We start from the raw sequence: 27092 nt of genomic DNA on the forward strand, positions 1-27092 counted from the left end.
CACCCATTTCTGCTGTTCTCTGTGAAGGGGATATTGCCGGCCTGAGGAAACACAGGCTCCCTCCTTCTCCAACACAGTGCTAGAGGGAAGGCTACAGGTAGGCAACACAGGCCCACTTTGAGAAGAGGGACAAGAGGAGAGGCAGAAACTCACTGAAGCTGGCAGCATACAGGCAAGCTGCGCTAGGCAATGCAGGACTCAGGAAATTAGTAGCACAACCAGCTTAGTAGTTGGTCTTGGCAGTAATTAATTTTGCTACCATTTAGCATATCTGTCATTATGAAATGGTGCTCTGTGAACGAGCTATCCAAAGCTACCTGTGTATTTTGTCTGACATTTATGACCAAGGCTGTGAGTGATTTCTGTTTGATAATTGTGTTGAAAGCCCTGCAGTAAAGCCATTTTTTTTCCCTCTTCCATTTTCAGGCTAAAGTGCCTGAAAAAGGCTTTAGTACTGCTGCATAATTAGACACTATTGTGGAAGAGCTCTATGAAGAAGAAGAAGTAGCTAGATGACCCCATATTTCTTCCAAAAGCTTGAATAAATTTGAAAAGGTTAAGTGTTAAATCTTCCTTGAGAGTGAGACTTCCATTCCTAAGTCATTTGGATACTTTTGAAAAACATAATTTCAAAAAACACCATCTCCCTTTGGTTTGGTTAACAAAAGGACTATAATTATCATTAGCCCGGGGGAAGGCAGTGCTGGATAGAAACTTGATGTAGGTAATATGTGGTAAATTAGGCCTAACTTCCACTTGACGGTAGAACAGCTATTAAAAGCTTTCCAGTAGTATCTACTGTGACCTTGCTGCCTTGCATTATAAAAATTGTATGCATTCAATGTAAGACATAATGTTTTGGAGCACTTAATCTTCTTTGCTATGTGTAGGGCTTAGTGTTTAGCAAAGTTGAATACTAGCGATGCTCACTTGTAAACAAAAAAGGCACCGTGTGCACTTGAGGATGTCAGGCACCATCTGCTGACTTCCCAGATACTGACTCCATAAGCTGCTCCAGATAATGTTAGCCCTAAGTAGCCGGTCCAGGTAGTTTATAACTGCCAGACTGATAACATAAATATAAATTTGTATTCTATAAAATATCTGGTGTTGCACTGTGCACTGACATTAGTATAAATAAAGTGTAAACAGCTACTGGGGTTTTTAATGTTGTTATGTGTTATATTTATATTAATGCACGTTATGCATTATATTCATCAAACAAACTACAATGAAATAAGGTTTTGGTAGGTTGTCTTTGTTTTGGTTTCTTTTTTTGAAATTTTCTTTCCTCCTTTGGTTATAAAATCCCGTATCTCCTCTTTACATCACAGTGGTCTCTTGTCTCTGTGTCACTTTATTATTCCAATTGCTGCCTTCTTAAGGATAGAGATACAAAGTGCCACATTTGTCATGGTCAGTAATGGGCCAAAATATGCCGCAGTTTTACTGTGGTAATAAAATTATCTCAAAATCCTGGTATTATATATATATACATACACATATATATAGCCCCATAGGCTGAGGTAAAGCAAGGTAGAATGTGTGTAATGATTTAACGAAAAATATCAACTTAGATGAAACGTTTGATGTAAACTTCATTCTGAGGAAATGGTACTTTTAATTAGAAATCATAGCTTTTATTAGAAATGCATCCATGTTTCATGGTTTTCCTCCCCTGCTCAGGGAAGTGGTAGAGTTCCCGTTCTTGGAAATATTGGACGTAGCACTAAGGGACGTGGTTTAGTGATGGGACTTTGTAGGTCAGGTTGGTGGTTGGCCTTGATGATCTTAAAGGTCTTTTCCAACATATATGATTCTGTGATTCATAAGAAATAACAAATCTTCTTCCCAAATGTCTCTTTTACTTCTTTAGTGCATACTATAAAGAAACACTGCTAAATGATATTAGAAAAGCTAGAGAGAAGTATCAAGGAGATGAACTTGCTAAGGAGCTGGCCAGAATCAAGCTTCGAATGGATAATACTGAAGTGCTGACTTCTGATATTGTCATAAACCTGCTTCTTTCTTACCGAGATATACAGGTATGTTTCTAAAGACTAAGAAATACGATTTTACCGTGGGACTTCAGGTCTTGTTGCATACTTCTTCATCTGTTAAACAGTGATTCAAAGCTGACACTGCATTTCTGCATTAACCGTTTGACTTGACTGTTAGGCTATTTAAGGGGCCTTAGACTCTTACTTGTTTTATCTATGAACAAGAGACACTGATTAGGTGACTTCTAGAGGTCTCCTTGTTTGTTTTCTGTCATTTTTAATCTCCTTAAAAAAAAAAAAAAAAAAAAAAAAAAGGCAAAATGTTTGCTCTTCCGTTCCCTCCCCTTATTCCTCTGCCCCCAAGGTCAAATAAATTCAGAGAATAAGAAAAGACATTTGTTTTGACCACTGTTTTGGTTAGAGGTGCCCAAGTTGAGAATTATCATTCAAAGAAATCTTAATTTATTTTTTAAATGTAAGTGCACCTTTTCTTGATTTTGTTTTTAAATAAGTTCTACTTTTGCTAAAACACAGTTAATCTGTGTATTTGATATCACTTTTAAAATATACTTCAAACCATTAAACAGAAATGTTTTCTATCTGTCTTAGAAGCTAAGTTGGATATTTGGTAAGTATAAATAAGTCATGAGAGCTGTGGGTTGCCCTTTGTTACCCAACTTTCCATTCTGAGACATGTATTTTCACGCAGCCCTTTATCCAACTTCATTTTGATCATCTCTGGTGAGCATTTTCTTTCTTTTGAAAGGTCTCCTTTGACAAATACAATCATCTTCAAATACATATTGAACAAACAGATGAAGTAGTGTGAGGCCATCTATGATCTCAGTAAACTGGCCTCTTCAGCAATGTATATGTGCCATTGAATAGAAGAAACAAGGGCTGACGTGGATAGCAAAGTCCCTGTTTATTTTTTACACAGTTTGTAGCTGTAACTGACTTTTTTAGGAACAGTCCACCTGAGATATTCTCTAGTCACGATGTGTTAGTGTAGTGATGCTTTCCTCTGATGGAGGTATTCTTCAGCTTCTTTTTTTCTTTCATTTTTATTTATTTATTTTATTTATTTGAATTCCTGCTAGGACTATGATGCTATGGTGAAGCTGGTAGAAACACTTGAAATGCTTCCTACCTGTGATCTGGCTGATCAACACAACATTAAATTTCATTATGCTTTTGCACTGAATCGGTAAGGATAATTTTTTGAGGATGTTTCATTATATTGCTGTTGTTCCACGAGTTTATATTTAAATGTATAGTTCAGACAATAACATCTGTTCCAAAGGCCACCAGAGTAATAGTGAAAAACTCCACTGATACCAGCGGGTTCTTGGCCAGGCTGAGATTGTTTATTCTGAGTCACTGATTATTCTGAACATCTGGAAAAGTTTAGCATAATAGAGTTATTGGTGAGTTATCAGAGTCAGAGGTAGCAAGTAGTGCTTGGTCTGTTCATGATGCAGCTTCCTTGAAAGCTTGAAAGGCAATCTGCAACTCCAGGCTCTTTGCTGAGTTAGCTCTCCTAGATTAAGAAGCACAACAATATATTATTGAACTCTTCTAGATAGCTACAGCTTTCTGTAGTGCCTATGTATGATATTTGCTTCATTTCTAATCAATTTGTATGACGATTGTATCGGAAAGTAGATATTATACAAATGAGATTAGATGTAATAATGAAAGTAACTGCTTAGATGCAATTTGGATGTTGTTAAAAGTTGTGACCTGCAATCAAACTTAAAGAAAAGGGAAAAATAAAAAAGGCCACATAAGGATGGGATTAAAACACCAGAGGGATTAAGTATTTAGTTACAGAACTAGGAGAACAGTTGTTGATGGGGAATCCCCACCAGATTTTTTTTTTCTTGTGGCATTTTTTTAGGAAGTTGGAATAAGTCTGCCATTTACCATTACTGCGATAATACCATTTGCCAGTTTCATCAAACTAAGGAGTAAATACAGAAACATTGCTCAGAAAAATACCAGATATTGCTTCTTCATTTCCGTGCCAAGAAACAATCTTCAAACAGCATTTTATATTATGTGTTCACTGCAAAAAGAAGCTCATTTGCATGCCGCTATATGCAAGGTCATACAAATGAACAAAGAATGCAGTACTAGCCAGTTGAAAAGTTCATAGAAGGAAGTGATTTTTGAAAAGGATTTGGTGGTTTGTTAACAGGCTGAGTGATGCAAGCAAAGTCTTAAATGATCCTTGAAGAATGCAGTAGTAATACAGAGCATTTAGAGCATACAGCATAGGTGGGACTGATGCTGTGCATAATTCTAATGTCTGTGCTTTTATGACAACTAGCTATAGAGATTTCTTTGAAGGCTGGAGTAAAACCTACTTAAAATGCTTTTGTATATAAAAAGAAAAAGAAAACAGTTCTGAAATGTGAATTGATTACAACGGGGAGTATGTCAGTGATAGGAAATTCATCAGATACCTGACAATGCCCAAATTTCTCAAAGAAAAGGATAACTTGACCCATGTTTGGAACCCTAACCCAAACCTGAAAGATGACAAAGCCTTTTTGATAAGGAGAAGGAAAAATTATTAATATTTAGTTCCTGACATCAAATATATTAGTATAATTCTTACACATAACTCGTTACATATATTTTTTTTTGTGTTGTTGTTTGTTTTAAGACTGGAAGCAAACACTGGTTGTCTTGATTCTCCTCTACTCCTGATATCGTGTACTATTAAATCTTAGCTGATTAACTTTTTACTGAGTCTGTTAACTTCTTTTCCTGAAGTATATCTTTCATAAAATTTAGATCTGAATACATGAAGATGGAATTTTGCAGCTTGCTCTGGTATTTATCACATCTAGTGAAAGATACTTTTTTCATTTGGCTGCCTAAAAATAAGAGAAAATAGACTTTTGGTATAAAATTTTTATGTACAACATAAGACAGTATTTTAAAGTAGGAACCAGTGTTTTGCTGCTTCTTATGATGATATACACTTTAAACCATGTCGCAATTTGCTTCCTGTATGTACAGTTATCATTTTATGGTATGATTTTCCACCTTTTTCCCTCCAATCCCTAAAAACTGCAGGCTTGATCTCTGAAAGCTTCTGAAATTCACATTTCCTTAAGATATCATGCTGCTTTCTTGAAGTGGTTTCAACAAAAAGGATTTGGCCCTATCTTTGTTTTTATTTATTTATTTATTTATTAATATTCCAACTTTTCATTATTTTGTGAATATGACTCAAGATGTTGGGGTCAGGATCATGCCTTGTCCTTAGGAAAATATCCTGGTTTGATCAGACCACAGTTATTATGCACATGTAAGTGATGAAGTTTTAATAAAACTGGCACATTCTCTTGTCCTCTTTGTCTTCAAATTCTTTGTATATTGAGCAGCACGTGACCCTCAGGCCATTACATCTTCTGTGTTGTTTCAGCATTGCCAATAGAGTCCTTGTAAGACAAGACAAAATGGATTTGCTCACACACCTGCTTTCCCCATCGGCAGATTTCATTAAATTCATCATTAGCCTGAACCAGCACGACTCCACTTCTGTTACGGGAACAATTTAAGTATTGCTATGGAACTTTTTTTCAGAAATGAACGACCAGTTTTCCACTAGTAAGACTGCAGAATTTCCCTTCTACGGAAGTTTTTGCCTTCTTAGATCAAAGTGCAGGACCAAAGTCCAGAGTTTAGGACTTGAACATTTTCAGAACAAGTCTACTTAAGCTAAAAATGTCCCCGAGGGTTTTGCTTTTAGCATCATCTTTGGGATTTTTGAACCACTTTTTTTTTTAAAATAATTTTAATGATGTTTTATTAGAATCTGTTTATAAAAATACAGAACAATGTGTTCATTTAAGATTCTATTAATGTTAGTGTACGGAGCAGTCTAGATGTTGCTTAGTATCACTAATTGAGCTCAGCAGAGACAAAATACATCAAAAGCAAAACAATTAGTAGTTGCAAGAATATCACAGCCTGCTGAAGTTAATGTTTGCTTAATTTTATTATGAAAGCGTGCCGGAACTGCGATCACAAACAACAGAGAAAGTTGTTCATTTATTTCCTCTTGGCATCTGTAACTGAGTTCTGTTGGCAATTAATTGCACTCGGTGTTTTCAAGACAGTGCTGTTCAAGTGCTGCAGAGAGCTAGCAATGTGGCAGGCAAGGGGTAAGGGATCGCTTCTGAGGGCTGTGGGCTGTCGCTGGTACATTCATTGGGCACAAGCTCAATCTGAACCACGACTGTGTGTGGTTCTGGATCCAAGTTAACAAGCCGTGTTTTAAGGGAAGGGACAGGGTGTATGGCTTCAGACTGGGCACCATTCCAGCCTAGCTGCATGTCTTCTGGTTCAGAGACAGCCTGGGTCGGACCTGGCTTGGATTGTGAGTGAAGCAAGCCTGGGCCTGCCTGCAGAGTACTCTGCAGGGCAATGCAGCACTTAGAGAAGCAGACAGCTGCATGTATGTTTCTGGTACCCTGATTCACATAGCATGTTAATAAGCACAGCCTCTCTTCCAGATCAATATCTTCCTCCCAGATTTCCATCTCGGAGCACTGAGAGCACCTTAAATTTGTCATGTCTAATGACTAATAATAACTTTCAGGCTGGTAATGGGCATTTGCAATGATGGGATTGAGCACATTTCCAAGACTTTTTCCAAATCACCCTCCTGACTGCTTGTTTAGAAGCTCTAGGGAGCAGAAGGTTGTTCCTCTGAAGTGTTTTAAGCTAATTAATTTTGACTCCACACAGAAGTAGAGAGTGCTCTTGTCAATGCAGATGTGGGTTGGGATAAAACATTGTTCTTTTTGTCTCACAGATAAGATTTAGTTCTGACTGTATCTTACCTTAGGCATAAGATGGGACACATCTTCAAGTTTAAGTTCAGCCCAAACGTGCAACATGAATATTTTCAATATTTGTATTCACAACTTTGGGATGAAGTAAGACAGTGTGTCATTGAGGGCTGTCTGCGGCTGTTTCAGAGGTAGATGGCTCTTTGCTTCAGTCCATGAGTGTACCTTGCCTGGGAGGCAAGCATAATGTAAGTAGGTGAGTTGTATGAGCTGCTGTGAAAGGATGTTCTCATATTGCAAGATCCTTGAAAGCTAAGAAATTTCTGGATTGTTTCCATTTTAATTTCTCTGTTTTAAATTGGTGTCTAGTTGAAGGCTGATTTTTCCATTTAGAGCTTTCCCTGGTGCATGTAGCTGGAGGTCAACTGGTCAGTATTTCAATATTTTGTGATGTTCTGCTTATCAAGGATGTGCCTGTACTGTATAATAAATGCATTTTTATTATACATCACAGTTCTCCACCCCACACATGGAATATCATTAAGTTCCTTGTGGGTCCTTTCATACTTGTTGTTGCAATAGCTGAGTTATTCATCACCACATCATGCAGAAATAGAACAATAGTGTTACTTTACAGATGTGGAACTAACACAAAGATGCATGAAGTCCACTAAGTAAAGATTCTCAGCTTGGAGATATCTACAAGGAGATTTTTCTTTTAAAGAAAAAAGCATGATGGAAGCTTTCACCTTCATTTTGATGTTTTAGAAAATCTGAATGTGTGAATTCAGATTTTTCCTCCCCTCTGCCCCATTTTTTTTAACAAGTTTCTTCTCCAGGGAAATGAGCATGTAAATTGATTTGATTTAGTTTCTAATATTGCATGCATATATTTATGCCTTTTGTATTTCAATGTTTTAAAGTATCATGTGAATTGATCATAAGCAACAGTTAAATTTTTGCTTTTTATTGGGGGGGGGCAAGTGATGAAAAAAGGATTTTAAAGGTATTTTTATTGCTGTTTTAATTTTTTTTTTTAAAGCCTACTATTGTTTTCCACCATTCTTTCATCAAAAACAAGTACTGTGACAACACATTCTAAAGAAAAGTTATACAATACCTTCTATTTAATCATTTAGGAGTAAAATGAACCATTTCTTGTTCTGTACTTCATATTGCCTCAAATTATCTAAAAAGCATTGAAGCAAGTCACGTGAGCAGAACAAATCATGACCAAAGTCAATGGAATGGGAAAGCTTTACAATCCATTTCTATGAATTTTATTTGTTTTGTTTGTAATCAGGTTAGGAGAGTAATGAAAAAGGATGCTAGTTTGTTCTTCATAGTTTTATTTCCTGCTGATGTAGTGTGTGTGTGTATATATATACATATAGTAGACGAAGTACAGATGTTTATAGCTAATTCAAATGCTAAGGTGGATGTCAACTGGATGTTTGCGTAGGATCTACTTCAGTAATTTAGCTCTGCATAGCAAAGTTTTTGCCGCATACTTAAGTTTGAATGAATACCTTTCAGTTGCCCTTATTTACCAAAACTGGAGTTACCAGATGTTACACAGTTTCAAATTCTGAAAGCTTGCAAAGAGGCAAAGGTTATGTCAAATTTTGTTCAAAACAGAATATATTCTGGCTACTTTCAGACCGGACCAGGCATGAAGCCAGAGCTGTGAAGACTTTGGTCTCTTTCCAAGGCAGTTCTGTCTTCACTTATTAAAGACGAGGTCATCTGCAGTTGCTGTTATTTAACTCGGCATGCTGTGTTTTAACAATACACACACACAAAAAGCAATTACCAAGTGAAGGGATTAACAGAGTGCAAGTAGAAAATCACTAGTAATTGTGAGTAATAGTAGCTATAGGAAATTATTCCTATTGAAATGCACTGGGTTATTTGAAATGTAATTCTGTTCTCTGATGACTCAGATTAGAAAAATCACATCATGGGGTTCTTCATTTTATATAAGAGGCTTGCATGAAACATCTGAAGTGTACATGAGCAAAAAAAAATTGCTATTTTTTCATTGTCACGGCTATCTGAAGACCTGCAAATTTAGTTCTAATCTCAAAGCTTAATTTGGGGTCTTGTTTCCTCATTCACTTTTGTGAATATCAAATGTTCTTCAATCAAATTGGTTCTGCAATCAAATTGCATCCTCAGTGAAATGTCTTAACTCACAAATTACTTATTATTACCTTTTAAAGTAAAGGTTATGTGCAATAACTCTAATAAAAGTAGTTATTGCAATTCTCAAAAATTATGATTTTTTTGAATTATTTTTTGCTGTAGATTTCTATACGATTATTAGCAGCTCAGTTCATCTGCTATACAGTCACTGTGATATCTATAGCTAACTCAGGGTCTTATTTTTGTGTAAGAAAACTCAAAATACACATTTTAATATCAATTGCATATTACTGTAAGCAAACTTATATAGGATAATAAATGCACACACTGTTGTCTATAAAGACCAGTTATTTTTTGAATAGTAGTGTTTATACTAACATGAAGTTGTCTCATTCACATTGTCTCTGGTATGTGACAGTGAGATCAGGTGTTTTAATGGCAATGCATGCTGTAAACCAGCTGCTTCAAGACTGAAATCACAAGATAATCAAGATCCAGATATGAATGCAGTGGAAAAAAAAAAAAAAGGTTACTGTTTTTGAATGTAATGCTGTGTGGGAAAGGTTTTCAGGAACATGTTTGTTATGGTTTTGTTTGTTCTCCTGCACATTGCTCTTCAATAAATCTGCTTGCTTAAACCAATAAGAGAAGGTAAATCAATAAGGAAAAATGACATATAAAGGAAACTAAAGCTGCATTCCATTGAACAAAATATTGTTCACTGATATAAGGTCTTCTGTAGTGTATACTAGTCTCCAGCTAGACAGATGGAAACAAGCCATACAGGAGAAGATGTGAACAAAAAAGTGAAGAAAAAAAAAGAAAAAAAGAGCATTCTATTACCTGGTACTTGCAATGCAAGCTAATTCTTGTCCTAGCAAAATCCTTGCTCTTCCTGTTAACTTAATTGGACAAAGACTTTGTTCACTGAGTGTAGTTCTGGCTCTTTTAAAGCTGGTAAAACCATGAAAAACTATGAAACATGAACTAATTTTATTTTAGGGATATTTGAAGTAAGGACTCATAGTAATGACTACAATGGAGAGAGAATTTACAGAAGATAATGGATTTGAGGGAGATGAAAGAAATGTGAAGCTATAAAATGACAGATAAGGTGAAAAAAGAGTTTGCTTGTTGTCAAAAGGCAGCATTGTTCCAGGTAAAACACTGATGTCAATATGATTTTGAGATGATGTTTGCAAGTGAGGGGAGAGAAACAGCATTAGGGCGGCCATAATCTCTCAGGGTGTATTTCTTTCTAGCTTAGATTCGCATCTGACAGTGGTCAGTAGCAGATATCTAGGGAAGCATATGGAGACAGAAAATGTATAGTGATAAAATCTCCCCAGATACTCCTACCACGTCCACCAATTTGTGGCTCAGTGACTTTCTGAGACAGCGGCAGTAAATTTTCTGTTTATCAAGTAAATTTGGGAAAGAAGAAGGAGGATAGATTTCTATAAAGATTCAGTTTTCTGTGAATTATGAATGATTGCTGCTTTCATAACCTTTTTCCATTAGTACAAAAGCAGAGAAAACTTGAACACACTAAAGCAACCCCCAACAAATTATTTTTGAGCTTCCAGCAGGAGAGGCCTAGAGAATCATGCAGGTGAGGAGTGGGGCCAGGACTGATTTCCAGAGGGAGTGTTTCTGGTGCTGTTAGCAGTTCATGAGTTTTTAATCTGAAACTTAGTGGCTCAGATACCATAAATACCAATAGCTAAGAAAGATGCTGTGTGTATGATATAAGGAGAGAGCAGGAGCACATCCCTGGGCACCTTTAGGACTTCACTGCATGTATATATGCAAAGTTGTTTAAGTTGTATCATATCCCAGACATGAAGAGGCTAATAAATTGTATGCTGAAGACTGCCAATGAAAAATGCCTTTCAAATTAGTCTTCAAAGTGACTGGTGTGTGTCATACCATGAGGAACACACGTACATCAGTACAAGCTGGCCTGTAACCAAGGAGTTGGGGTCTGTGGTCAGTACCTAATGCTTCGTCTCTGCTGCTCCTTCATGGTCCCTCCCTGCCCCTGCTCCCCATGGGGTCCCTCCCATGGATGCCGTCCTTCCCCAGCTGAGCCTGTGGGGGCTGCCCACAGGCAGCAGCTCTTCAAGCACTGCTCCCACACGGCTCCGTACCACGGGGTCCATCCCCCAGGAGCAAACTGCTCCAGCACGGGTCCCCCACGGGTGGGCGGCAGCTCCCCCCAGACCCCCTGCTCCTGCGGGGGCTCCTCTCCACGGGCTGCAGCTCCGGCCCGGGGCCTGTTCCTGCGGGGGCTCTCCATGGGCCGCAGCCTCCTCCAGGCCACATCCACCTGCTCCACCGGGGGCTCCTCCACCCATGGGGGAGCTGCAGTGTGGAGATCTGCTCCATGTGGGACCCATGGGCTGCAGGGGGACAGCCTGCTCCACCAGGGGCCTCTCCACAGGCTGCAGGGGAACTGCTGCTGCCTGCCTGGAGCACCTCCTGCCCTCCTGCACAACATGGCTTATTGGTTTGGCTTTGGGCAGAGGCAGGTCCCTTTGGAGCCATCTGAAACTGGCCCTTATCTATCATGGGGCAGCTGCTGGGCTCTTCTCACAGAGGCCACCCCTGCAGCCCCCTGCTAACTAAACCTTGCCATGTAAACTCAATACAAAGATTCAGCTCTTCAGAAAAATCTGTTGTTGGGAGATGGTCCTGCTCTGAGCAGGAGATTCTATTAGATGACCTTCAAATGCCACTTCCAACCTGCATTTCTGTGATTCGCTCTGCTACAGTTCTACGTGGGGATTGAGGAGGCAGGGGAAGCTCACCTAATGGATATTGGGCAAATAAAATAGATGCTAGTGCTACAGCCTTGAGGACATACGGTAATGTCTTATACTGCATTGATAGCATTACAGGCCTGTTTTCAAGACACATTAAAGCAAATTATAAACTGTCAAACATGCAGATACTAAAGTGTGGGGTATGAAATAAGAGGTGAAAATTTGTCTTGGCCATGCATGTAACTGTATGTTATAAAACAGTCTATTTTCACGTTGACATATAGAAGTTGCTTATAGCCTAAAATATGTAATATTTTATTTTATTTTATTTGTATTTTATTTAACTGTATTTTATTTTTTCTTTGTTAGTCCTCTCTTTTGGGGATTGCTTTAGAGGTTTATAACTGTTCCTAAATTTGTAGATTTTTGTAATTGGGTTTATGATGCCCAAGAGTCATCAATATGCTGCAATGAAAAATACCATTTATACAAAAGTGTCTAAACTGATTTTTGTTTAATAATATCCTGTCTTAGATTAGTGTATACTTGTTTAAAATAAATGAAATTTAGCACTGAACAATATATTTTTAATGAAGATTTGCTTTTTACCTTATATGAACCAAATAAATCACAGCATTCCCTACTATGAAAAAAGAGCCTTTAATTTTGAGGTCTCTAATACACTGTTTCTTTATGTCTTGGTCTTGTGAAATGCTCCTCGTACTTTTTTTCAGTGTGTACAGGTTGTCAAAGGTATATCATCCTTTGATGTCCAAAAGAGTTAATCTGTGTACTGTCTTATTTTAAGCCGTCTTGCTTTATGTGTTGTGTTTTTTTTTTTTCTTTAAAATTGTTTCAACCAATACAAAACACATCTTAATTTTGTTAATTTAAACTGATTTCGCACAGGACAGAGTTGAGTCCATTTGTCTTGTCTTGGAAGCAGTCATTTTTTTCACATGAAAGTGCTGTAAGTTAGGTACTCATGCATTTCTTGCTTTTTCAGCAAAGGCTTGAGCACATGACAAATTCTGTGATTGTTATGCACGTGCTTATTAGGAACTGTTGGAATTGCATTTTAGGGCCCAATTTTGTTCTAAACTTCATTTACCCCGTTTTCTCTGTTCATCTTAACAACAATGATATCTGGCTCGGAGGCTCTGGTTAGTTCAGAAGAGGTTTGTATAAAGCTTTTGACGAATGCCATGGATTTTACCCCCACACTTCTAAATTTCATTTCATGTAAAACTAAAAGAAGATACCAAATTTCTCCTTGTGTGCTCATTAGAGAAGACCAGTATTAATTTCAGAACAACAGTTGATCTGAAGAAAATAATGCTCCAAAAATATGCAAGTCCTTGCTGTGAAAGTTTACTCTACGCCTCTGACACTAACGGCAGGATAAAGCCTGCACAGGTAGCTACAAATCTCTTTAATCTTATTAAATGTTCTCCATCACCTAACGTGCACAGCAGCCTGTTTTTATTGTTGTTGTTTTCCTGCAGATGTGTGGTTATTGGTTTTGTTATATCAGCTGGTTACCTAAGAAACTGAGCCATTTTACAGAACATATTAATCCTTTCAGGGTCTGCAAATACTAGATTCACACGAAACTGTTATCTCCTACTGATACTGCTGACAAAGTAATCATAGTACTTGTAAGCCTGTTCCTGGATACCTAGGTAGGGATCAGGAAATTGTAAACTGCTCTGAAAGGGGGTTTGTAAATATTTTAAATCTCTTGAGTGATTAAAAAATGTCTTGGAGAGGCTATTAAGCTCTGAAGCTGTGTTTGCTTTACACTTGGAAATAAACATTTTGGTTTGTTCTAAGTGACATTTTGCAGTAAAAAGTAAATTCTAAACTTACAAAACCAGCAGGGTAAAGTGAGGTAAAAATTATTGTGTTCTGTTCAATAATAATAAGGAACTGAAGATATATTTAATCACTGTTTTTTTCTTACTCGTGAGATTGATATATATTTGACCACATACAAGCTTTATGACAGCTGTTTTTTTTCCATTTTTTCTCCAAACGGAAGAATTTTATTTAAGAAAAAAATACAAATACATTTTGCCCTTTTTCTTGTAGTTCTAAGTCCTCATATTAATCTCTACCACTCTTTTGTCTGAAGTGGAATTCACCTGGCTTCTCCTGTACTCGGTCAGTATTGTCAAATACTGATTCTGGATCCTCTGGATTCAAGAATACAAATCCCACTCACAGCTCAGTGAGCTATTAGCCAGACTTCTGCAAATCATCAGCATTTTCAGAAACAATCACTTAAACAAACATTGTTTCTTACTGGAATATCAGCGGAGTCTGCCTACTTACACAGGGAAGAATCAAGTGAGATGACACTTTTTCTCACAGAGGAATTCTGAGCTTAAATCAGTTCTTAGCTGAGCTAGAAGTAGTGTCCCATGAAAAAATAATACATTTGTTTTTATCAACGAACCAACACTCATATATCAGTGTAAATAAAGTAAAATCTTTATATAGCAATGATGGATGTGCTTATAAGATAGACGGGGATAATATTATTGTATTACCTTGCAGTTGCTGTTTCAGATCTGAACTCATTTATTTTATTCTTTGTATTTGATTTCAGAAGAAATAATGCGGGTGACAGGGAGAAGGCACTGCAAGTCATGCTTCAAGTCCTGCAGACATGTGATCACCCTGCTCCAGATATGTTTTGCTTATGTGGGAGGATCTACAAGGATATGTTTCTCGATTCTGACTGTAAAGATACCAATAGTCGAGATCATGCCATTGAATGGTAACAGAAAAAAAATATATATGTGTTTAAAAACTTCTTCAGACTTTTATGGTTATGAAAAGCTGTATGAATTAGAAATTCAAATGTTCTTTGTTTCCTTGTTTTTAATAGCCCAATTTGAGTAAATGATTTACTAAGCACCAGATATTTGGATACATTTCCTTGCTTCTCTTTGTAGACTATTATGAATATAGAGTGATACACCCACTGTTTTCTAGAAAAAATAGACAATTAATCTGCTTCAAGGCCAAAATGAAGTGCAAGTGAGGTCATGGGACTTACACTGGTCCTCTGTGCAAGGATGGTTTCCACCTTGGAGCCCTAGGAAATGCAAAGATCTACCTGTGTATAAGGAACAATATTGATGAACTACATTATGAATTTTCTTAAGACGTGCTCTCACTATCATACTGTTTATGTGTGTTTGTTTATATAATCATACAAGCTACTGCTGAGTACAAAAAAATGAGCAATGTGGGTTTGAATTGTAATTGTAAAAATATCTGTCTGTCTCTGTTTCTCTCATTTTTCCCCCAAATCACCTCAATGTGATTAGTGCAACGTGGATGGGTGGTGGTGAATTTACAGACTTCAGATCAATCTCTTGATGCTACATCACCTAGTGGCATGTAGTCAGCCTTTGTCAGTTGTATCTCAGTTACTTCTAATGAATATAAAGCTTTAAAACAAAGGTCTAGGAGCCTTTTTGTAAAACTTGAACTAACACTTTTATTGCTTTTCTCATATGAATAGAAATTGCGTTCTATTGCATTTAAGAATTTTGCAGTAACCAGTTTAAGTTTTATTTTCGCAAAATTACAGAAGATGGCAGGTCATAATACTAAGCAAGTTTTTCTTTCTCACTTAAGACAAAGAGCTGCTTTATTCCAAGTGCTCTTTTTAAGGTGTCATAGGAACTAACTAGCCATAAAGTCCTTCCAGTAAATTAATAGCTTAAAAGAGATACCAAAACTTTGCGCTATTTCTGTTCTCTTGTGCAGTGAGATGTGAGCTCTGACTTTTCTCTGCAGGTATCGCAAAGGATTTGAACTCCAGTCAACTCTGTATTCTGGAATTAACCTTGCAGTTTTGCTACTTGTTGCAGGACAACAATTTGAAAGCTCAATGGAACTGAGAAAAATAGGTAGGCATTCAAACACACTGCAACAGACATATTTTCTGACCCTCTCTTTATGCAGAAAACAAAATGTTTATAGAAAATACAATGAAAAGGGCTCAAGGGTTGAGATGTGGACAGGGAGATTACTCCATAATTATAATCATGGATAGAACAGTCTCAACATATGGAGTTTAATGTAATTTATTACCTATTACTGAAAAGCAAGACCAGTGAGAAACTAAAAGCAAACTACAAAGACCTTCCCCTCCATCCATGGGGCTCTCCGTGGGCCACAGCCTCCTCCAGGCCACATCCACCTGCTGCACCGGGGGCTCCTCCACAGGGGGAGCTGCAGCGTGGAGATCTGCTCCCTGTGGGACCCATGGGCTGCAGGGGGACAGCCTGCCCCACCGGGGGCCTCTTCCTGCACAGCCCGCAGGGGAACTGCTGCTGCCTGCCTGGAGCACCTCCTGCCCTCCTGCTGCACTCACCTGGGGGCCGCAGGGCTGCTTCTCACTCATCTCTCCCAGCTGCTGTTGTGCCACAGTATTATTTTTGCTTTTCGTTTTCTGAATTCTGCTCTCCCAGAGGCACAACCAATATCACTTACTGGTTCAGCTCAGCAGAGCCAGGTCTCTTCTGGAGCTGGCTGAAACTGGCCCTTATCTGACGTGGTGCAGCTGCTGGACTCTTCACAGAGGCCACCCCTGCAGAACCCCTGCTACCAAAACCTTGCCATGTAAACCCAATACAACAGCACAAAAGATATTTCAGCACCACATGTGGTGGGAGTTCTGGCTGTTTGAACCATATTGGGATTGTTATTTTCTGTTTTAGCCTCTGTATTGAGCAATATTGTGTGGTGGACCCTTGTACCTCTTTGTTTTTATCATTAATGCTGAATCACCAATCACTATTTTTATCACTATTGCTGAAGTCTTATTAGACTTTTGCTGATAGATTTATCAGTATTTTACTGATAGAAAATGTTTCAATTGAAATTTTACAGGTGTACGACTAAACAGCTTACTGGGAAGAAAAGGAAGCCTAGAAAAAATGAACAATTACTGGGACGTGGGACAGTTCTTCAGTGTGAGCATGCTGGCTAACGATGTTAGTAAAGCAGTACAAGCAGCAGAGAAACTTTTTAAGCTGAAACCTCCAGTATGGTATGTAGTAGAAGGCTATAGCACAAGTACCCAGCTCTGGGAAATCCAGAAAGTAAAACCGTTTTGTAGACACTTGGATAACTTAATTGGATTTTTCCATCTCGAATTTTTTGTAACTCTGACTTCATACTCTGTTCTTTTATTCTGGGAAAGAAAGTATGAGGAAGGGAAATTGTAAGAAATTAACTATCATTGTTGGTTTTAGATCCCATTCAAGTGTGTTTTATAGTAAAAAACCTAGAAATTAGTGATGGTTCCTTGTTAAACAGTTCTTTTCAGTTTAGATAGCTGTTGTTCTGTCCTCTGCCATCTTCTAGCTCATAATATCTTGTCTAACCACCATGTAACTACTCATGTAACTGTACCTTTTTGCAATAAGATGTTGTTCATGAATGTCCAAATGAGTTTATGACTCAAGTTCTAGACTAAATTAGCTATTCTTCCAGAAATATGTAAAAATCAGCACAAACATTTCCATCATGGTAGCTTTTAGAGTACATTTAATTTTGCTTTGGATTACATTTGAAATTAATTTTTTTCATTGTGTAAGCCAGTTAAGTGTTCTTAGAATCTAGTCAAATTCTGTTTTCTCTCTGTTAACTCACTAATTCAATACATTCTAGGTACTTGAAATCATTAGTTCAGAATCTGATGTTAATTCAGCGTTTCAAGAAACTCACCATAGAACATTCTCCTAGACAAGAAAGATTGACTTTCTGGCTAGATATAATTTTTGAGGCAACGAAAGAAACAACTAATGGACTGAGATTTCCAGTAAGATGTTATGTCCAAACAAATTTTCTTTGTCTTATGTTTCTGGATAGGATATAACCAGAATTGGAAGACTCTAAACACAATAATTACATGCTTAACTGTCTGTTATTTCATTGCATGAACAAAACTCCTATATTCAGTTAATCTTTCATTTTTAAAAAACATTTAACCCAGCACCCTAAAATCATTCTAAGAAATACTTCAAAGTCTCCTAACATAAATAATTATCATACTGTTTAGCTGTACACAGGAACACAATCTTTTCCTGCCCTGCCTTCTCTTTTTCTTTCCCCCTGGAAATTTTTTAGGCCTTTGTGATTATGCATTGTCTATACCAGAGCATTAGTTTTGTTTCTAAATATGCTGTCGTGTACTGGCTCCTGTTTTATTAAGGAAAAATGTTCTCTCTCTCCAGGTTTTGGTGATAGAACCAACTAAAGTATACCAGCCTGCATATGTTTCAATCAACAATGAAGCAGATGAAAGATCTCTTTCTTTGTGGCACGTCTCTCCCACTGAAATGGTAAAAACTACCAGGAGATGCATTTCATGTATTCTGATTCATTGTGATTAAGTCACTTTTTCACATGTAGATTTTTGGAGTGCTTTATAGTCATTTAAAGTCTGCTATGTTTCTGAGAAACACAAGTCTCAATTTCTTTCTTGTGTCAATGTGAAAATTGACTTTTCACAAGGAAAACAAAAGGGAAGTACTAGGATTAGAACTCAGGTGCTTTTGACCTGAGTCACTTGACTGTGACTCTTAGAAGTGCTTGGGTTATTTGTTTTTCTCATATTTCTCATTAGAATCATGTGTTTTTATTGGAATGGAGCTCAAAGCTAGATAAAATTAAAGACCAGTACTGTGTAGATTTTTTAAAGACTTTTTTAGAATTTTTAAAGTTTCTACAGTTATAATATTAGAAACTAGAAAAAAATGGCAGCCTAGGACAAATAAATGTCAAGTGATTAAATATTTGGTGTCGTGGATTATTGGAGATTACAAGATTAGGAAAAGAGTATGAACAGTATAATCTCTTAAGAATTTGAAATAATTTCAGTTTCACATTGGAAAGTATTTGACCACCCCTTAATGTCAGAACAACGGAGGTGGAAGATAGACTAAAAATGTAGAGAGACAAAGTGTGGAAGAGAGGCATATTAGAGCAACAGACAATCATATAGTTACCAGGATCTGTGAATGTCTTTTCAAGAATAACATACTACTTACTGCTTTGAGTGAATGTAACATGACAAAACTATGCTTTATGGAACAAATTCTTGGTTGATATTTGGTGATGCTAAATATGATGCAGCTACTAACTGGAGATTTATGGAGGGCTATATTCCTAGGCATAAATTGTCCTTCCTTTGTTTTGCTCCTTGCATGCTACCTGAGCCACACCTGTTGGCTCAATACCTTTTAGGAAGAAGCATGAAGTTTTCTTTCCCTCTGAGACTATATAAGAGTAGGTCTTAGTCTGCTTTACATGAAAAAATGATGGTTTGAGTCAAAACATAATGTTTGGTAAATTGTACTTCAAGATTTGTTATTCAAATTTAATTTTGCATGAGAAACTTTCCCTTTACTTTCATCCTGCACTGTTTGTATTCATTTTTCTTCAAATAAGTGAAACAGCAACATATGGTCTTTCTCTGACCTATATATCAATCTCATGTGCGAGTTGAAGGAAAGAAAAAAGGAAAGAAGGAAGAAAGAATGGAAGAGATATGCTAGAAAAACCTTATTTTGCTCACCATGCTATGACTTTGTTTTCAATATTAAGTTTAAACAGTGTCTGTATTAATCTGATATGGCTTTGTTCTTCACAGAAACAGATTCATGAATGGAATTTTACAGCTTCTTCCATAAGGGGAATAAGGTTGGTATGTCTGAAAACAGGTTTTTTTTTTTTTTTTTTTTTTTTTTTTAATGTATGTTTTATGTTTTCCTTAAGTGGGAAATCTGAATTCTGCCTTAAATCTCTGCTTTGCAGAGATTACCTAGTATAAAAGTTTCTTCTGTCCAGCCTGGCTTGAAATGTCAACAGAGAAGGGCTTGCCTTTCCATGCATAGTCAGAGCTGTATGTTTCTCATAAGAATACTCATCTAATTTGTGTCTCTGTAGTTTCTTGTAGAGTTCCTATTTTCAATTACGTAGTTGCTTTTTTAAACTTGAGCTAAGCTTTTATACATTTTCCAAAGTTGGGCTACTTTGCTGGCAGAAAAATTAGAGTGAATCAGGAGAGAAAACAAAATGAAACCTACCTGTACAGCCTGGCTGTGTCTATGGTGTTCTTGTTCTCTGTCCGCATTTTTCAGGCTGTAGCTTAGAACCGGAGTAACTTTAAGCACATGGAACATAAGATGGGCCTTTGCCTTCTGCTCGAGTTTGTGAGTCACTGTGTTGGTGGGTCAGTCCTTTCCAGGGACATAAATAGCTCTTGGCTTGGTCCACTTATGTAAGTGCATAAGCTTAACTGCTTGAAAAACTTTATAACTGAAGTACAAGCATAAATTTACATACTTAATGAGTTCTGTAGTTCTCAAAGCAGAGTTTTTCTTGGCCTCAGTTTTGACAATAAGCACCTAAATTTAAGTTTTGACAATAAGCACCTAAATTTAAATATTTAAATTTAAATAAGTCCCAAGTTTGTCTTCTGTGAACTTGCATACCATTCTTAAGCTAATTAGCTTAATGAAAGATATCTGAATATGGTGAGTGGTAATTGCTATGAAAGCCTGTAATTGTGGATTTGGACATAGGTTCTACCATACCTTCGCTATTTGCGATGTTTTATTTTGCTACTGCAGTGCAGTGTGAGTGGATGTGAAGTTACCATTATTAAAGACTGTGGAGCTGACTGAGCATAACTCAGCATAACATTTCTGGAACACATTAATCACCTTCAGTCAACACATCACACAAATTAATCATGTCTGAGAAAGATAGCTACTCATTAAAGGGAGACAAGCAATTCATTTGCTTTGATTCTTAATCTCTCCTGGGGATTACAAAGTTTAAAGAAGCAATCCTTTTATATTTAGTGGATCTGAATGTTTTCTTTGTATATGACAGCTTACAATTGTAATAATTTTGAAATTGCATTTATTTTAGTGTAAAAAAAAAAAGTTTGTGGTTTTGATTAACTTATACTCTGTCTAAACCCTGATGTTGTATTTATGCTACCCAGTTCATCTTACATACTGCACATATAACACTGTTTATAATAAAGTATTTAGTTACTGTCTTGTCTATCCTGTATTTGTTCATGGAAGGATCATCTTGTTTTGCCACTTAGTTCTCAGGTCAGGTATGTGCTAATCTGCCTTGCTAGACTAGGAACTGCTAGATCAGAACCAAGTTACAGAATGACATAGTATATTTTAAAATATTTCTGAAAAAAAATCTTCTGGCAAAATTCAAATTTTTTTGGAACAAGTCATTGTAGCCCCAAACAATGCTACAGCAAATTGGTCTTACAACATTATGCACCTTTACTATAGTCTATTGTCATGTATTTTAACTGGCTTAACACAGGTTGGGAAAGATCTGAAAGAGTTTGATTAGTCAGATCAGGAAAGAATCAAATTATTTTATTCATTTTATGCACAAAAATAATGACAGTACCTTAGCAATCATAACTTGGTATTTATGCAGAATGATACTGAAGTGTTTGGAATTATAAGAGGTTCATTCGTAGATTTATTTTCATATTGATATTATGTTTTATGGCCTCTTCACTTTTAGCTTCAATGCATTTAGATGGGCTAGATATAACACTGGAAAGACACAATATGCAATAAATAATCACTTTGTCAGAATTATTGCTACAGTTTGGAGTAAATATTGGTCAACTTGTTTCTTACCATTAAGGCCATAAGAATATATAATGTGAACGATCTGCTACACTGTATTTTGCTGTTCAGTCTTACTATAAGAGTAATGGAAGTATAAAAATATGAAATATTTGTCAGGCTTAAAAGAAAAGCTTTCCTGATAGCTGGATTGGTGTCAAAGTGATTCACTTTCCATAGAGGTATAGGAAAATACCAAGAAACCTGATGGAACTGTGTAAAAATGGAAGGGGAGAAGAACAACAAACAAACCTGAAAACACTTCAGATAAATCAGTATTTTACCAAAATAAGCAGTAGCTAAGTTTTTCAGCAAACTGTGGGTAGGAATTTAGACTCTAGGATATACAAATAAACTCACAGTATCTAAATGTAGTGAAAACAAATATAATTGTAAACAGCCTCTCTGAAGTCATGAACTATGAAAAAAAAGTCTGTTAAGAGTTCTTAATAAAAGCAAACAAAAACTTTCTCCTTGCTCTGTTTCTTCTAATGGTTACATCCAAAATAATCTTTTTTTAATGTTAATTTTTACAGTATTTCCAAGTTCGATGAACGATGTTGTTTTCTTTATGTCCATGACAACTCTGATGATTTTCAAATCTACTTTTCTACAGAAAACCAATGTAGTAGGTGAGTTCCGTTTGTATGGGTATTGCATGCAAAGTCTGTCCTGAATATAATTAGTTTAGTAAAGGATGAATGCTGACAATTTTGCTCAAGAAAATAATTGTTTTCTTTTACTTTCTTAATTTATTTTTCTTGATTAAAAATCAATGAACTAAATTCAGTAATATATAAGATTATGAGAGCAATGTCCCATTACAGCTGGTTCTGGTCAGTTTAAGTTAAAATAGCTTATTCTGATTTATAGCTATTATCCATTTTTTCTGTCTCTTGGCCATGTCACTTAAGGGACTACATTGATTTAGATTCCCTTATGTGCCTGTTCAGTTTGATTTAGGTAAGAACAACTAGATGTACTGGAAATTCGAGCTTGTGTTGTGTCATGGATACCTGTTATGGTTTGCCATGCGTTCAGATATTTTCTGATAACCATTATATTGCCTCTGAACAGTAGGAATGCTAACTGAATTTCTCAGACCTAAATCTTTACAAACCGGATTCTTTCTGGGGACTAATGTTTGGCATATGGGCCTTCTGAATGAAGTAGGAGCGATCTGTTAATACCCAGTATTTGAGGATTGATTGTATATTTACTTTTCTTACAATAATTATTATGTATTACACAGAATAAATTAAGATTAAAGAAAATTATTAACTCTATGGAGTGCAGAGCTTAAAAGATAGGAAATACCAACATTATTTTTACCTGTTCGTTAATTTGGCATCACAGTTTGTGAAGCATTGTCACTTTTTTTTATGCCTTTTTAAGTGCTCAGCAGGAGTCTGTCCCAGAAATGTGTCTCTGTTAGTCAATGAAACAGGTGTAATGAATGTCTAATGTTCACTTTTAATGATTTCTAACCATTTGTTATGGAATTTGGAAAACAAAACAAGAGTTAGCAGTTCACACAAGGGACTACAGGAAAACGTGGTCTTGTGCTTAAGGTTTTCCATCCCAGAGAACTAGATGAAATCAGTTAAAATTCTGTTTTTCAAAATGTTACTTGCTTTGTGTTGTTGTCTTTCTAGATGCCTGTCTAGAATGACCAAATCCGATTTTCAGAAACAGTATGGAATGATACTTGCAACCAAAGTCCATGGGAACATTTAAATTAAGCTGAAAGTAATAGAATTCTCATCACAACCCAGAAAAAGAACCACCAAATGTAACGTCATGAATGCACTACTGCACTGAATCAGTGAAAATCAATACTTAATTTTTGAGTATCTTAACTTTTTCCCTAGTTACATTTGTAAAGACAAGGCCATATTAAGCACCTTCCATGAAAGTGTACAGCAAAAGTATTTGTTGGATGTACCAAGGTTTTAATATGCAATTACGATAAAAAAAAAAAAATGGTTCTGGTATATCAAATAAATAGTTATATAAATATATAAATAACTATATAAATAGTTAAGCTTTTCAAAGTGTACTTGATGTTCTTCCTCATTTTAAGTATGGCAAAAGTAAATAATGAAAAAAGCCCATGTCTGAATACATTATTCAGTTTGTTTATTTGCTTGTACGTAAAGCCCACGTTGTGAAGAATCTGTTTAATCTCTTCCTGAAAGGATATCTTTCTTTGATCCTGTGCTATTTATTGCTCTTTTAGATTCTGTGGGTTGGTGAAGGAAATTTTGTCGGATGCAGTTGGCAGTACTTTGGAGCTAGAAGGGGAAATAGATGGAGACACATTGGAGGTATGTCAAAAATAAAAGATCTAATAACTTTGAGACATTTTCTCCAGTTCCTGTGTACTTTCATATTGGCGTACTGGAAAAATAATAAATAAAATTTAAATTCCTTTATTACATATGAAATTTCAACTCTTACAAACTGTTTATATACAAGAGCTGCATTCATGTGAAAAAAAAACCACTTGTTTTTAATGAAATGAGAATTTAATTAAATGAATGTAACTACATTAGCACTGTAAACCATAAATCCCAGAAGACGTGTGTTACTGATATTGTATTTACACTGCAAACAATCTATGGATAAGAATCATCTATATCAGGTGGCTCAAGTGGATAAAAAAGATACAAAACGAAATAAATTCAAGGAAGAAGACATTTAGCAAAGGGACTTTGTTTTTTCTAGCTAATATCTGATACTATTACAACTCCAGGTAAGTTCATTTGACAGGCTTTTTGTGTCACACTGATTTGAGATATTTAGGATTAGATTGTGCTTTTGATTCATCACTGAAACGTACATGCTAGGAACCTAGCTGATGTAGCCTTTCTTTATAATCATTACAGAGAAAAAAACTTGGAAAGGATTAGTTAGCTCTTAGGTAGGCTCAGGTTACGGTAGGTGAATCTTCCTAAGACAAACTTTTCACCTCCATACAGATGTTTACCTCTGTAGCAGCAATTGCTCTGTGCTTCTGTTTGCACTGAACTCTGAAAACCCACCAGAAAAAGTAGGTTGTACCTTTTAATTTGCGGTCAAGAAAATGAAGTCAATCCAACTGATAAGTGTAAAAGCCCTGCTGTGGTTTGTTTGAGCTGGGTATCTTTCTGACTTTGCTATTCCAGCAATAGTGTTTTGTTTACAATTCAGAGCCTTTACAATGGTGAACTGTTTGTAGTAGCTGAGGCTTCAGAAGAGGATCAAGAAACCAGATGGCCCTCTACTGTACTGTTGAATATATTTACATACTGTGGAGAAGAAGAGTTTTTGCACTAAAATGTATGTATAATGATCAGAGAGTTCTCAAGTGAAAAGGACAAGATACGCACATCTGTTAAGTCCATCTTGATACATACATCTGTGGATCAGATATGTACATTATGTAGGATCAGAAAGACTATAATCTATAGCTGCAGATTTTACATTACATAGTTGTGAGCTTCGCTAATAGCGGGAAAGCCTCCAAACACCACAGTCTATTCAACTATATAATAATTTCTCAGAGGAAGGGAGTTCACCATGGCTTGAGTCTTAAAAACTGAACTGGGAAAAGCACTTGTGAATGCACAGCAGGAGACAATCCTGCATCAGTCAATGACATATGGAGAAATGACTAGAGAAATAAATTTTAGATCCTTGAGCTGAATCATTTTATATGTCTTGATGTTTTCAGAATTATCACCTTGTTCTTACTGTCTTAGGTCAGGAAATTATGACAGAAATCAAGGTATGCGGGGGAGGATTAGTTTGTTAAGTCTCCTAATGCCTTTCTGCAACCTGAGATCTTTAAAAAGATACCACATGGAAAATACAGCTTTGTATGTTCTTGGTGGTCTTGACAAGCACAGATAAATCAGAAATTCTTACCATTATTAAAACATCTGTTAGTATTTGAGGAAGGGAAAAAATAACCTTGAGCACAATTTGGGGGAAGAAGACCTGATTTCATTTAGAATTCCTGTGAAAATGTCCCGAGGGGATGTATATTTTACATTGCAGTGTTCTTTGAAAGCAACTCAGTTTAGTTCTACAAATAAAAAGGATTTGGAAGGTGAGTGTGTTTGGCAGTTCTTTCTACCTTAGGATATTTGTTTCTGGATATTGAGATTGAAGAAGTTCTTATCACTTTCAGAGTCCCTGCTGTACCCCAATGCTGTTCACATACTCAGACTTTTGGCAATGAGCAATGATTTGTTCAAATTTTTTGTGGCTGCTGGAGAGGAGGCAAATGTCAAATGACATCTAATGTATATAGTCTATTAAAATGTCTGCCAACTAGCACTGAACTACGAATCTCAATAATTTTCATGTATCATGTCCCAGATTAGAGAACATAGGCTTCTCTACAGTAATTATAGAGTTGGCATTGGATTAGTCTGTTGCAGATAGGATTGCTGTCAATCTTAAATTCTGCAATGTGACTGCTGTCTTTTTTCTGCACAGTTTTATGTCATATGATAGCTGTGAAAGATGGATATGCTACTACCAAAGAACTTGACAAATTTTACATATGGTGTTTTGGGTCAGTTGTGCCTATCATACACCAAGATAACGTTATGAACCATGAAGTGCTGAAACATGGAAAATGAAACTGCGCTAAAGCTATGCTAACTTAATTTTAGTTCCAATGAGCAGAGTATGTTGTTAGGATAAATGACAGACAGTTTTTCTTCAGCTCCTTCCATGTAGTGGCCTGAAACATAGCATGTTTTCTGAGAAGAGAGAGGGAATTTCAGTGACTCAAGGACATTGCAATACCAGTACTGCAAAGCAGATTTGGAAGGTGCTTCACAGAATCACATGAAGGTTAAGGATGGCAGGGCCCTCTGGGCTCACCTGCTCCAAGCAGGGACACCCAGAGCAGGCTGCCCAGGCCCATCTCCTGGTGGCTTTTGAAGATCTCCGAGGAGGGAGATCCCACAGCCTCTTTGTCACTCACACAGCAAAAAAGTGTTTCCTTCACTTCAAGGTATTAGATCTCAAAGTTACCTTCTGTATGTGATAGTATTATTGCATGAAGCAGAAAAAGTATTTATGGATAGAAATATCAATAGGCCATTTAAAAAGATTTCTGGATAGGGAACTCACATAGAGCCACAGAAGATAATATGCAATTTTCCTATATGGGTCATCCTTCTGGACTTGGGAAGGTAGAAAAAGTCTGTGGAAACCCTAGTATTTAATTACCCTTTTGGGAGATGGGCCATATTTTATTTTATTTTTTTGGTCTTTTTTTCCTTTAGGAGAAAACTTCATAATTAGGGGAATGTCAGAAATGAATTTTTCTGTAGCTAAGCTCAAATGAGTATATAGGGTCTTAAAACAGTGTCCATCCAAATTGACATAATAAGAATGTCAATTTTATTTATTTTTTTAACCATAGATTTCATACATATGTTCCATACATTTACATGTTCTGAGGGCTCTGTCAGCAGTTCTCAAATAGGACATCTGAACTGTCTTTTGATAGCATTGTTTCATTGAATTTTGTTTACAGCTGTGTTCCTTGTTTGGGTGAATGCATTTGGAAGTTGGTATGGGAAGATTGTTTTATAGAGCAAGTAACATGGGAATTTTGAAAGCTGTATAATGCACCAGGCTGGTGGGCAACCTACAACTGTACTG

At 36.5% G+C, this 27092-nt stretch overlaps 1 protein-coding gene across 2 annotated transcripts in view; it reads left to right on the plus strand.

Moving 5' to 3' along the window:
• The window catches only part of MAP3K15 (mitogen-activated protein kinase kinase kinase 15), an 82861-nt gene that overhangs the window by 36888 nt on the left and 18881 nt on the right, over nt 1-27092 (plus strand). For both annotated transcript variants that reach the window (XM_027448310.3, XM_027448311.3), the window contains 10 exons: nt 1877-2045; nt 3101-3207; nt 14333-14503; nt 15535-15647; nt 16633-16792; nt 17416-17566; nt 17982-18089; nt 19400-19449; nt 21962-22057; nt 23665-23752. In XM_027448310.3, coding sequence (XP_027304111.3) covers nt 1877-2045; nt 3101-3207; nt 14333-14503; nt 15535-15647; nt 16633-16792; nt 17416-17566; nt 17982-18089; nt 19400-19449; nt 21962-22057; nt 23665-23752 — 1213 coding nt within the window. The remainder of the gene's footprint in view (nt 1-1876; nt 2046-3100; nt 3208-14332; nt 14504-15534; nt 15648-16632; nt 16793-17415; nt 17567-17981; nt 18090-19399; nt 19450-21961; nt 22058-23664; nt 23753-27092) is intronic.

Source organism: Anas platyrhynchos, chromosome 1 (assembly GCF_047663525.1).
Source record: "Anas platyrhynchos isolate ZD024472 breed Pekin duck chromosome 1, IASCAAS_PekinDuck_T2T, whole genome shotgun sequence".
NCBI classification, from domain to species: Eukaryota; Metazoa; Chordata; class Aves; order Anseriformes; family Anatidae; genus Anas; species Anas platyrhynchos.